General features: G+C 37.7%; 1 protein-coding gene across 5 annotated transcripts in view; it reads right to left on the reverse strand.

Annotated features, from left to right (window-relative positions):
- Positions 1–14,742, reverse strand: part of TFDP1 (transcription factor Dp-1) — a 39,518-nt gene that overhangs the window by 17,447 nt on the left and 7,329 nt on the right. For all 5 annotated transcript variants that reach the window (XM_066176715.1, XM_066176714.1, XM_066176716.1 and 2 more), the window contains exon 3: positions 7,862–7,928. In XM_066176715.1, the coding sequence (XP_066032812.1) occupies positions 7,862–7,928 (67 nt within the window). The remainder of the gene's footprint in view (positions 1–7,861; positions 7,929–14,742) is intronic.

Raw genomic sequence — 14,742 nt, forward strand, 5'->3', positions numbered from 1 at the left:
TTTTATTCTGTTATCATGTTGTTTATTAAAAAAATTTATGTAGTCAACAAAGACAAAAATGTTGTGCCAATATAAGTTGACACAAGAGCAGAGGTTAGGTTCAGTGGTTAGGAAGCAGATGCCCAGGAAAGCATCAGGGGGCCTTCGGGCAGACAATTAGCTGTGTGTGACTCAGAGGTGCTCCCCTATGCTAACAAAGACTTAAACACATCCTGGGCTGCATTTGGAAGCATACAACAAGTGATTATTCCCTTTTCTTTCAGCACTCCTTCCACTGTCCCTGGCTGACTCTGTTCACTTTTGGGGCCACGGTGCAAGAGAAGCATTAGCAAACAGAAGAGTGAGAGGGAAGACACCAGTGTGCCTTGGGTACAGCAGTATAACCTGCACAAGGAGAAGCTCAGGGAGCTCGGTGCATGCAGCCTCTGGAAGAGAAGGTTAAGGTGAAGCAAGGACTGTTATTTGCAGAAATCACTGCCTTCAACTATTAAAGGGAAGTTACAGAGATGACAGAGGACAGAACAAAAGAAAAAGAGGGAACAGTCACAGGTTGTTGCATGGCAAATTCCAACCAAGGAAAAATGATAAAGGCAGTGCACAGCAACAGCTGCATAGGAGGTTTCTTGGTGATACAGAGCAAAATTCAAGAACTGAAGGCTCTGTGCATCGAAGCTGACCCTGCTTTGAAGGTAAGGTAAAGGAAAAATGATAAAGGCAGTGCACAGCAACAGCTGCATAGGAGGTTTCTTGGTGATACAGAGCAAAATTCAAGAACTGAAGGCTCTGTGCATCGAAGCTGACCCTGCTTTGAAGGTAAGGTTGATTAGACGGCCTCCAGCCTCCTGTTTTTAATAATTTATTTTCTGAACAGAAATAGCTGTCTTCCAACTAAAACATCCATGTGAAAGGAAGAACACACACTATGTTTCTTTAAATTTTTTAGTTACTCTAACATTTCTTGTAGTGCTGTGCCAGAGTTAATTCATGCAACTGAACCAACCTCTAAACAGAAACTACAAGGTTCATCTCTCTATACAGCACAAACTGATTGGTAAGGAAACACAAATGTAAGTGAAAGAATAGTAACACAAACATCATAGTTCAAAGGAAAGTCAAACTTTTAAAAGCTATCATACAAAACACAAAAGAGTATAACTGCTCAATTATACAGAACAAAAATTAAGAGGATATTGTCAATGTCTCTGTCCAAGTGCATTCTATTTTCTCATTTACCTCACATGCAAACATTTTACTCCTACTCATCTGCATATTCAAAGGCTCATAATATGTGTGGGGGGGTTTGTTTGTTAAGTACAAGCAGAAGTAATTTTATCAACTTAGATTTGCAAGTGACTGACAGCTCAGTTTCTCAAATAAATCTTACTACTAATTTCTTAATTACTGTTACTCAGCAATCATTGCAATCCCAATAATCCTGTATTTTGTGGACAACATACAGTGTACATAACAGCATGTAAAAATTAAAACCGTAAGTTTGCAAACAGTTTTTCTGGCATCAACTCTTCCTTTACAAAATGAATTATTAATACTGCTAGTACATCTTTTTTTTTTCTCTTAAAGACTTTGAGAACCACAGGAAAATGCCATGTAGAGCAGAAAAACAACATATACACAAGGATATAACTACTACTACTACTACTACTTCCATTCTCAGTGTTCCAGATATTTGGAAAACTACTTTTAGTAACTTATAAGCAACCATTAAACCTAAAGGGAAGTAGAACTTCACCAGCATGATGTTCAAAAATACCTTCGAATACAAGATAATGATGCAGGTGGAATCAAGGAGTAATGGCATAAAAAACTTGCAGATCAGAAAAAGCAGCACTCTAACAAAACCTGCTATTTATCTGGCTACAAACAAGTAAGTGCTCTCTTTGGCTACTGGTTAACTGGACCTTTGCTTGCATATAAAAACAAACCAAAGTGTTTTACCAAAAAGAAAGAATCCCTTGCAGAATTTTGGCAGTTTAAAGGACAGATGATACAGTTAATTAAGAACATTTAAAATAACTTAAGATAACACAGGAAAAAGACACAGCACATGTAAAATCAAAGAAACGAGTGCCCTCTGCAGACAGTGAGGTAGATCTCCTGAAAAGCTGACTGCTCCAGTTCTTTTAAGAGTACTGACTTTGAATTTGGTGTTCAGGTTAGAGAGGATGGGCCAAGGTACTCCTTGTCTCAAGAGCGGAAATCCCATTCATTTTAGATACTCGACCATTTTCTGAAGTAATCTGCCTTTATGTTTTCTTTACTTGTGAAAAACAGAGCAGTCAACAAAAAAGCAACTCAGTTCCCTCGTAATGCAGTCTCTAACAAACTAAGTTTTGTCATACAATAGAGGTGATGATCATATCCTGGGAGCCGATTCCTCACATGTCACTCCTGTGACGTTGCAGTTCACGTCTCTGTCATGAACATCGTAGATATTTTATGTTATTTTATTAGTTAGTTGTATGCTAATTTTCAGAAAACACTGAGGTTTTTTTGAGGGTAATCTGTGTGACAACACACAGACAATTGTCTCCAGCTGTGTGCCAAGTAAAGTAAAAGCACCTCTACTTACTGAACAAGCCACATCACCGTATTAAGACAACAAACATGCTTATAAAGCAATTCTGAGCTTTTGTACAGAAATTTATCTCTCCCAGTGTGCCGTACTCACTAATTGCTTACATCAACTCAGACTTCTATGTGGTTCTTACCATCCTTGCATATGACTAGTTACAGTTCAGCTATCACAAACCAGTTTTTCCAAGGGTTTGTTTTTGTGTGTGTGTTGAAATAAACTGGTCTACTTTTAGACTTTCCAAAATTCTGTTTCTACTTCCAGAAATAGTTTTATTTTCTTAGCTTGACTTTAGACAGTAATAATTAGATTTACCTCAGCTGGGGTAACACATACGCATTTTATAACCAATTTCAAGCATGAATCTGTTTGCTGAAGCATAATTCATGGGTTCTGAAATTGATCTCTAGTTCTATTCCAGGGGAACAATTCCAGCCACTGTTAAAAATCAAGGAGTATGAATTTTCAAGGAAAAGTAACAATAATATTACACTGCAAGTTTCCTGTCATAAATAAAAAGAACAAAACAATCTTATAGTTAGGCGGTGTTGAAATACGAGTCTAAACACGCCTTAAAATGTTACATGTTTGACTTCAATTTTTTCAAATCTGAAATATAAATATAACTAGCCTTTAATATCTGAAACCTTTTTTAAAAGTGTAAGTGGTGAAAGGAGCTAGAGACACACAAGCATTTTCTGGTTACATACCAATGATGCCACCTACTGGCAGAGGAGAAGATCCAACTTTTCTTTCTGAGTAATTTTTAAACTAAGAGCTTTACTTCAATACAATATTAATACCAGTGATTACCTTTTCCCTCACACTAATCTGAAGCAAATAATTTCTTTCATCCAAATTTCTCCACAAGTGAGGGGCAGGATTAGAATTGAATATTGTTCCATTTAATACTTAAATATCAACACTCATCTGAATATGGTAAGGACCAGAATGTGACAGTTTTCTTTGAAATGCAACCTCCAGAAACAGCAAAATTTCTAAGTTTCTAAAACTCATTGCCAAATACCAATAGAAAACACAAACTCATAAGGAAGTTTTACTAGTTCAGCCCGTATTCAAAATTCTTTCTATCCTTCAAAACCATATGCATTTGCTAACTCTCAAAATTAATTAGCCAGTTGAAAACCACCTTCCTGGTTTCCAAGTAAAACAAACCTTTCACAGTCATACTGTTTTTTCAGGGCTATATGGAGTGTTACACTCCAGTAATGGAAATACACAGGGGTATCAGAAAACATGGGTAAATTTACAGGCAACCTTTCCTGGAGATTGCACAACACTGGAGGAAACACAAGCTGCCATCTCATTTCTACCACATATAGGTTGATATCTCTTATTTCACACTAGAGATGGTTCTGAGGAAATAAATTTTTAGAGCATTTTCTAGAATGGTATTTTATCTGCATGAGTAATTTATTCAAAACTGCTTGCATTACTCATTATAAACAAACCTTTGTGCAGTTGTTGTTTGGGTTTTGGGGGTTTGTTTGTTTTTCTTTTGGTTTTTTTTTTTCACATACTGTTTTCTCCTCTTAAAACAAGTAAAATCAGTCTCTGCTTTAAAACAAAAATCCTAATCTGGAGCTCATGCCTCAGACCAGGCTCTCCAAAATGAGCTACTGGAAGCATGTCTCCCTTTGCTGAAGTAAAAAGGTTGTCTACATTGGTGTTTCATCTGTTTCTGACAGCTGTTTCTGACAGCTGACATTAATGAACAGTCAGGGAATGGATGTATGGATAAGACTTGCATACAGAGATTATTCCCTAACATACCCTCTCCCTCTGATTCCTAATCTTTAGGACTTTTTGAGGAAGAGGTTGTTCAGCATAACTGTTCAACAAGATGGTGATATCCCCTCTTCATTATTCATCTAAGAAGCAACAGCAACATAACCCTACCACCAAAACTAAAGTCTGAAATGAACTTATCCAGTTACCACATTTCTGCCAGTGCAGATTAAAAATTTACAGAAGCTCATTCACAGCCTATTTTGAAAGCATTGCAACAAAGCTGTTCAGGCTGTGAGAATTTTTGCATCATAACCTGTTTTGGCCAGAAAAGTCAATCTTTGCTTATCTCTCATAGTTGAGTCATACACCTACCACTTAGTCACATACCTTACAGACTGCTGACAACGATATTATAGAAGCATTTCAGTAACAATATTCTGCTCTTTCTCTTTAACCCTGTTTTTGCAAGCATGTACTTATGACCCAACACACAAGTCATTTTTTGTCCTCTACCACCCCCCTAAAATCTTTATTCCTCTGACAGCTGAACTACTCCTCCTTTCACATCTGGCTAGCAACAAGTAGAAACTGAAGCAAGTAATAGATTTCTTGTTGGATTTTCATTCTCAATTCACTGAGTCTAGAAGTTGGACTTTTCCAAAACTATGATGGAATGCACCCTCTGGTACCACTAATCCAATGACATTGAGTGCTGTAGGAACATAAGAAGAATGAACTTCAAACAGTAGCCAGGCTCTTGCATTCTCCCTCAAGGGCCTGCCCAATTACTGTTGTCAAGGGCAGCAGACTGGGCTGAACAAACCACTCATCTGACACAGCAGGGAGATTTGATCCCATAACCGATATCAATCATGCCATGTACTCTCAATCTCTTCTTGTGATTGACTTGCAGCTTCCAGAAAAGACTCCTTCCTTTTAAGAAATATAAATCCAAAGGGGAAGATAAAGAAAAAACAAAACAACCCAAACAAACAAAAATACAAAAAAACCCCTTTGAATGAGGACCACCCGACAAGAACAAAGTTTTTTTTCCTAACCAGCTTCATTCAACTCACCCTAGAAAGTATACCAGATACACTTCTGCTACCCTATGGAAAGTTTACTCCATGATTGTTCTGGACTGAATCCTCTCTATCGTAAAACTCAGAGAAATTTCGCACAGATTTTAAAAAATAGCAGAGGACAGCACTTCGTTGATAAAATGGCATGCAATGCAGACAGCTGCTACAGAGTGGTACTTTTGTGTGTAGTTGCCAAAGTCAACATTTAAAGACTGCACAAAACCCCCTAAAAATTATAAAAAAGTGGCAAAGGAAAAAAGTACTACTTCAGTGAATAAATTCTGATATATATATGAGTACTTTAGTGACAAATATTTGCAAGTTTAGGCTCTCATTAAAGACTACAGAGCCTGCACCTAAAACACAGACAAGCTAAAGACAAAATCCACAAACTGATGAAGCCAAGAGAAATAGTTGTTTCTTCTCAATATAAAGAATTGGTTACTGTCTATTAACTTCACAGAACTCCCCTAAAAGGAATGAGATGCCGAAATTGACTGAGGATAGTTCAGTTTGCTGTGTTATACATTGAGAGTAGAGCTCAACTCTCAAACTGGACAAAGTGCATAATAAACTATTTAATAACTTGAATTTATTTACAAAATTCTATAAGCAATAAAATGCCCTCCAATTTGTCCACTTAAAGAGCTATGTAATAATGGAAGAGTCATATTTCCAGTTCTTGCTGTCTAGACTGCACTGTTTTGACTCCACTGACTGTAACAGGGCCTAGAGGCCTATGTGGGTATAAAATGTACCCTCCTAAAGTATCTGCCCTGAACAAAAATCACTTTTACTGCCCACAGGGTTAGGACATATGGTACACTTGTTAAGGATCAGGTACCTACTTGCACACTTCTTTAGCTCAGGGGCGTGTGACTGTGTTTACAGAAACACACCTCTGCCCTCAGCGTCCTCTCCACCAAATGCAGAGCAGGACAGATTAGTGGGATATCCCCCTTTTGTAAAGTAATGCATATTCTTGACAAGGAAATGTCCAAGACAGAGTCTAGTGAGATGCCAATAAAATACTTGCTGTACTTAGTGGGGGTGACAGAAGTTAAATGGGTTTCTTGAAACAGTATATAAAACACTAGAGCAGTAATACTAAAGGAGTTGACCTGAACTGGACTGCAGGTTAATCTGGGAGTACTGGAGTATTCCAGCAACGCTTAAAGCCAGTAGATTAGTCAACAGTAAGGTTTACAGACAGCAAGTATATGTCTGTCCTAATATAAATTGCACCTTACCTCATAGAGCCTATCAAAGGACACCATCTGTCACACACAAGAATGAAGCAGACTGTCATTATTTGGAAGTAATAACAAAGGAAAATGGCCATTTCGCCAAAATATATTGTGAGATGCCTATGAACCAAACATGACGTTGCATAGAAAAATTATTGACTTCTCCGTACAAAAATAACTAACACTTCACTTGGGAGTCACACATACTGTTTTAGTCACTTGTATTCACAAGAAAGTTGCTGAAAGCAATCAAACAGGCTCAAAGGATACAGTAAGGAAACCACAGAGAACAAAGAGCACATATGATGAGCAATCTAGGAAACAGTGGCTAGTTGGCCTGTCAAACTAGTAAAGACTGTTAAGATACTCAGTTGTTATTTATAACAAGTAGGCAAACATGCTGGAGAAGATTATTAACTGATAAACAACTGTCACCAGCAGAACGCATAAACTGACAAGAATATACTTTACTGGAATTTAGAGAAGAGTTCTACAGTCTTGCTATGGAAACAGTCCTCCTGTAAGAATACATGAAATGTCTTCAAATGTAGCATAATCAGTTAACAGAAGAGGATACATGACATAGCTGTTCAGAACTTCAGTGTCACTTCTGTTTCTTCCCCCAAGTATGCTAACTGGGAAAGTGCAAGTCCTAACTCCCCAAATGTTTAGGTACTCTCAATTTTTTAGCTCATGTATCAATTTCAAGTTCAAATTTATATCTTGTGTTTTATTAAATTGCTTAATGACATCACATTATCATACATGCACAGGCATTATCTGCAAGTCCAAAACAGTTCTGTTCACAATATATTTTGAGATAAGCTTGCAGCAGAGTGGATGCACTATCGTAAAAACTGTCATAACCCATTTTAAACTTCTACCCTCCTGCATTTTTTTTCCATTTGCTAAAACACAGTGCCCCAAAGATGTTTCAGAACATCCTGGCCTTTATACTTCAACACTAAGCTACACTAAGGAGATCATATATGGGACAAACCACCACTGAACTGCACCTGTAGTTTTAAGACAATTATAAACCACAGGAAATCTACAGTTAGCTTATTGATCATACAACTGAAGAAAAAACTACAAAAACTATGCTAAGAAAGCAGTTTAAAGCCAGTAAAATGCCTAACAACTAAAAATCAAGAAATTGAGAGTCATATTAAGAATTATGTTCTTACCTTTTCCAGGACTTAGGTTTTGGTCTATAAACACCTTAAGCTCTCCATTGGCTTCAATTAGTCCAGCCTGTTAAAGAAAGCAACTTTTATTAAATTTACAAACACAGACAGCACTTTATTGGTAAAGATGAAAGGTATCTTACCAGTAACCTCTATTGCTACTACTCTCATTTTCTCACAAATCTGCCACTATGTACTGTTTGGGGTATAGTACTTGTCAAATTTTAAGGTCATGATTTTATAAAGACCGTATCCTTTTAGAGCAAGCAGAAAATCAGTTTACATCTACTTCGATATTTGCGTCCTGAGCTCTCACAGTGTGTATGCACTGTTTTAACAGACAGCTGAACACCCTTCTAATCTGAACCACTGACACCTGCAACTACACTTTTCTCTCTGTAGATACTACTCACCTACAATAAGGTAAAAACATTAAGCAAAAACAGTACAGGCAGTGGAGAGTGGTGAGCCATTTTAATCAGGAAAAATACCATTAATAAGAAGTATCTTGAGCTTTTCAATTATGGGTTTTTTTTAAAGATCAGAATACAAACCTCTTAAGTGAAAAAAGCTATAGGGTGACAAGGTTTACAAAGTCACCACCATCCTTTGAGAAACCTCACAATAGTGATTACTTTTCAAAATACTATTAATTCTTGAATAGAGAACAGGATGCAATGATTTCTTTGTATCTGCAGACAAAACAGTTTTGAAAAAAAAAAATGAACACAGGACACAGTGTTTCCATTTAGAAACAACTGCAAGAAAGTCAATACCTGTACTTAACCACAGTGTAGCTTATGATGTCCCAGAGGCTCAAAAGTCCTGAGCTGCATTTTGCGTTTAGTGGGTGCATACAGGCTACTGACAGTCCTGAGCAAGAATCAAGTGTTTTGCTGTCAGTCAGCAGCAAAGCTTCTCCCTTAGAAGTCTATCTGAAGAGCCCTACTTGAGATCTGTCAGAAGTTTGGGGAAACAAGGAAGCCACTAGATGATGCTGTGGAGCTGTTATTATCCAGGTGCATCAGACCAAAGATTTCTCACCAAAGACAGGGAACTTTAGGAAACAGGAAACTTTCTCTCCTCAGAGAGAAGATGATGGAGCATAGGGGACAGGGTGTAATTCCACAGAAGACAAATTTTGCTAAGGGAGGCATAAAGAGCAAGGGGCCTGTAACGGCATGGCAGCAGTGAGGACCTGGTTGCACAGAGAAAACGTAAGTGAGCAGACAGTGGAAGTGATGGATAGAATGAGGAGCCTGTGGCAGTTCTGCCCTCCATTGCCCCCTCCTAAGAAGTAACACAATAGCATAGTTTTAGGGAGGCTGCAACAACTTTTCAGTTGTTTCAGAACACTGGCTGTCATCCTTCTTGCCCACAGCAGGGATTTCTAAGACCCATTCGAACAAACGAGGGTTTTACCACCCTATTCCCAGGCACCAGAACTCTTTATAAGCCTCACTCTTTATCACACTTAACTATGTAATTCAGAAAGGAAACAGACTACATCAGACACTTCCAAATAAAAAGTATACTCACCAATATGAGACAAGTATTGTGAACATAGATGTTATTAGAGCTACACTACAGCAGAGTAACATTCCAGAACACTGGAAGCCCACGGGAAAATATGAAGGAGAACTTTCGGCTAAGTGTTACCTTATATTCCTATTCTACCTTAATTTCACAACAGAAGTGTTAAAACAGGCAGGAAGTCCAGTCCCATTGTCATAATTTCCTTCAGTGCAGTACTTAAGTTTGTATTCCACAGCAGATAGAGGATTGTATTCAGGACACCCGCAAATTCTTTCTTCCGTGAGAATAAATAAAGATTATAAATTAGACTGGAAAAACATTTAATATATTGTGGTTTTGACCAGAAAACCACCCAGAAAATAGCTATTTTAATCTGTAATGTCTTTCTTTTAAGCACATGAATTTAGTAATTTTGAATTATTAAATCCAGTCATTGGTTTAATAAGCAAAAGCAAACCTGCACCGAGTGCACGTCAGTTACAGTGATATTCCAAAACCAAGTATTTAAGCTGTGATATTCAGAAAATTCAAGTATTAATGCAAATCACTATGTCAATAATTGGAAAATTAGGCAATTCAGTAATCAACAACTTATTGGTCCCTTCCATTTTCTATTTCTTTCAAATTAGAATATCTCCAGTAGGATCTTTCCTATTCCTTTTGAGTAAACGAACCAACATCATAGTATCAAATTATGTCATAAGCTTCAAGTCTTCTTCTGCATAATTAAAACATACAGTAAAAAAATATTATCCAAAACAATATGAAATTCCAAGAACCATAATTTAATCTATTATTACAAAGGCTCGGGTTAATGATACCATGCTTTTGTGTGACTGAAATTACAAAAGCCACTGAAAAACTAGAAAACATCTGGGGAAAAGCACCACACTTAATCAATAAAAGAAAACAATTTGGAAAAATTCAGAGAAGAGTAATCACTGAATAACAAGAAGAATCCCCTCAGGAACCACGATACTAATAATCAATACAGAAGTTACAGATCCAGCACCTTTCCACCGGTGTCTTACTCAAGGTTCACCTCTAGCAATTAAAATGGCATGTAAATATTCAACTCATTTGTAAGCATATGCCCAAAAGACTCCAAGAAAGCTATTTGGAAAGAATACCATGAATCCCACAGCAAAATAGTACCCCCAGCTGCCATCATTCATAGTGAAAACTCATTTCTAGTGAAAATTCTGTTATTCCAGCCCCAGTGTGCTATTCACACTTCTGGATACACTTTTAATTCTAAGGTTAGCAAAACTTATCCCTGGTTGAAGGCACACGTTGTTCTGAAATGGAAATACTAGACAAAACATCTCTCAGTGTGCATTTTGAGGACATTCTCACTATTTTTCAAGCCATGTTGTTTTGGAGGAAGCACCAGGAATACTCCTCCAGGACCTAAAAAGTGTAGCATCCAAAAGAAAGAAAATAAAGGAAAACGTGACTATAGCTCCCACTACATATATTATACTTGCAGATTCACAATGAACCAAAAAAAAAAAAAAAAAAGCCCAAAACAACACCAAAACCAACCCTCCTCCCCCCCCAAAAAAAACCACCAAGGAAAAAGTATTGGATTTTCCCCAATAGAAAGGTAACTTTCTGTAAGGAAGGATTCAGACAGCAAGGAAATTCTATTTTCTGATGAGAAAATACACTTAGTTTTTAGGCCTTATCAAGCTACTTGTAACAAGGTATTTGGATATTTACTATTTTCCTTTGTATTCTTTTCATATTCCACAGTTTCTTCTTATCTTCTCATGACTTTAAATCTCAAGATGCATTACATCCTTTGAGGGTGATCCTGGGGCTGCTCGAAATAATAATGCTCTTAATATCTGATTTTGAAAGCTTACGTTGCAAAGTGTGTGCAACTTCACAATTCAGCAAAGTTTTCCTCTTCGAAGACACATGTTGGCTATGTCTACTTCTCTACTGCTACAAAAAGAAACCCCTGAAATCCTAAAGAAGCTACAGATACAGTCTTCATCCGTCACACACCAGAACAAAGCCAACAATGATTTTAAAAAACAGCTTTTGACATCCAACACAGCATCTAAACTGCAATAACTTAGTATCTTCCCACAGATCACCAGGAAGGAGCATAAAGCCCACTGGACAAATTAGTAGATCTGGTAATTTGAACTGCGGAAGCTGTGGTGGAGAGAAGAGTCCAACCATCACCCGAGGTCTGGTCTCAGCTCATTGCTCAGAGCTCCTAAGGAAAAGAAATTAACTGAAGGACTAAACATATTAAAAAATCAACTAAAGTTAGCTTTGGCCTGCTATGAGATCATAGGCAGTCCTAAGGACTGAGAAGTCTATTTCTGTTTTGTTTACAAGTGAAAACTGAAAAGCACAAGTGCCCTCAGCCTGAAAATCAGTAAAATGGGAAGTATCTTTTCATTGGGACTGAAGTTAATCTGAAACAAAATTTTCTGAAGATGCAGAGAATTTCAGTTATTAAAAAATCCCTAGAGATTATGAGAGAATAATTTAGTACCCTACTAACAAGCTGCTATTTGCAGTCCCTGAAGTTATGCACTAGAAAATCAACAATTTCTTCCCCAGCTTTTCAGCCTTGCAATTCAATTTGTTAATAAAAACTGGCATCAAATTATTCACTAAACAGGAAAATATGCAAGGTGAACTCGGACTAAAGGACAAAGAACCTATAAAAGCAAGAAGTTTATCTGACAAAAACAAGACTGAACGAGTACATGTGCTATGTTTATCAGATTTAACCCGAGAGGCACGTTGCCTCGCGCTACTTCAAATAAGTATGGGGAAGAGAAGGGTGCTTTTGTGCCACAGAAATACCTCTTCTACCCTGCTTCTAAATAATCAGCATTTTAAGAACACTACCTGAAAAAATGCTGAAAGAAGAGCAAAAAGGGTAGGGATACATGGAAACAGAGGTACCTGCCACAAGGTTTTTTTCTCAGAACAGATATTTTCGGTTGTTAACTGCAGATTAAGCCCATAGAGCATGGAGGCATGGGACCGGGTTTGACAAAGAGAGAAGGGTGCCAAAAATACTAGCATAGTTAAAGAGTGGGAGTCAGAATGGGACAATCTGAAAAAGAGACAATTTTGGGACTGGCTGGGAAGGACACAAAAAATTAGCTAGAAAATCAGATGGAAGATGGCAGAATTATGAGTTGAGGTAGAAACTGTGAGTCAAAAAGTACAGGCAATATAACTGATGAGAACCTAAGACACCTTTAATGGAACAATGAGATCAAATCCTGTGACAAGAAGGGAAGAACATGCAAAGTGGGAAAGTGAATACAATCTAAACTACAAATGAAAGGGGAAATAAGCTGGGACTCAGACAGAGAAGATCAAAATAAATTAGGAAAGAAGTAGCTATGACAGAATCAGAAAATGGAGGAATTGGTGGAAGAATTTCCACCCAGAGCTTGTCAGAGGCATTTGGTTCTGTTGGGTTGATGCCTGGACATCTTGTTCTTGGAGGTCTTTTCCAACCACAACAACTCCACAGTTCCATGACCAAGACAATGCCTCTGCTGTGTACAGGCATTTGCAAAGCCCACCAGCAAACAACCACCCATCTTGTGCAAAACTGCACCTAACTCAATCCATGATGAACTGCAGTAATTTTGGAGGCAACATGTCTAAAGGCTCCATGCCGTGCAATTTTACTATGGGCCACTTTATTGACAATGCAGGGTTCCTTTTTTTGTTTGCCTTATTTCAATATCAGGAAGCAACAGAAAATAAGCAGTTACAAAGTGGAACTGGAATAAAGTTTATAATCAGAAATAAACAACCTTATTTTAAGACAGCTTAAACAACCTTTATTCTTCTTTCACCCCTATCCATATGCAAATGTCATTTATAACAAGATGGTAATGAACTACTTTCCCCATTGGTTTCCCATCTCATGCAGGGACCAGAGCAAACATGCTCTGGGAATGAATTATTATGCAACTGCAAAAGATTGTTTTTATGAGACATTTTTTTGCAAAAATTAAAAGGCAATCAAGATATTATGTACAGGTAGAAAAGAGCAAAAAGTGCTTAAATTTAAAACATTTGGATTTCATTTTGAAAATGAAGCCAGCGAGAACTAGTCTTTACCGTATAAATAACATAAAATCTTTTGAAGTTGGGCTACAGGAGTCTGATTGTTCAAAATTCTCAAGATGTGTTGTTTTACTGTGTTTCAGTAGCCGTTTTTTGAAACAGAGATAATCATCCTCAGTTCATGTCAGTATCTTCAAGATTAATGTGTCTGCCAACTACTCAGCAATGAGCTACACCATAGAAATGAGCTTTCCAAAGAGCATTTTTGAATTTTTAGCACCTTAGCCAACAAGGCATGGTCAAAGCACTAAAATAAAGGTCTGGATACCACACAATTGTGAAGGCAAAAAAGCTAAATACAGGTGAGAAGCTCAGTCAAGCATTGTCGACCTTCATCTGAATACAGGCTCTGCTGATACTGCAGGTAAGCTGAACACTGAGTAATACACTAAATGACACCCAAGGCCTCCTTCATTGCAGAATATGTCAAGACCATTAGCTTCTTGGCTGTTCTTTCTGAGAAGAGCAACACATCCAGAATTCAGCAAAAATTAAAATAAGAACTCACATTGAAGACAAGTCAAATGGTGGTCCTGTCTAAGCAGCCAACAGATCAAAAACACCTGAAAAGTCACTCCATGGTGTTGCTTCTTACAGTAATTAAATTGCTCAAGTGATACCACCCTTACAAAATTCAAAGCTGACATCCCCAAAACTAACCGTGAAGCTGTAAGAACGAAGCAGCATTGAATACGAGACTCCTAGCAGTGAATATGACATCAAAGCACTGGTTTTCCACTTTCACCACATAAATTAATCAGAAAATAAATCATCCATAATATCCTCCTGGACTAAATACCCATATGTGGAGGTACCAGCAGCAGCCACTTCCACAACTACATCCTGCAACCCCATTCTAGGTTTGACCATAAGAGACTGTTGTTTTTCCAGCCAAACCAAGACCTTAGAGCAGCTAGTACACCAGCATCTAAATCACAGTCAAAATCAACAAATAACATTTCATAAGACCCTTCCAGAACCATTTGCCTCACCAACATCCTTATCAATGCTAGAGTGGCCCACAGCGTAACTTTCAACCAAGTCTGTGTAGCCAGTAATGCAATATTGGAATTCTTAGCAAACCTAACACAAGTGGCCAGAAGCATTTTTGGGGAGTATGGACCACTGTCCATCTTTAAAATGAAGTTGTCTGTGAGCTGAGAGCCATTTCAAGGTAGACAACATTTAGCAAAGATTGATTCATTCTTCTTCCACTCCTAATT

Source organism: Chamaea fasciata, unplaced genomic scaffold (genome assembly GCF_029207755.1).
Source record: "Chamaea fasciata isolate MVZ Bird 193981 ecotype frontalis unplaced genomic scaffold, bChaFas1.0.hap1 SCAF_2, whole genome shotgun sequence".
Taxonomy (NCBI): domain Eukaryota; kingdom Metazoa; phylum Chordata; class Aves; order Passeriformes; family Sylviidae; genus Chamaea; species Chamaea fasciata.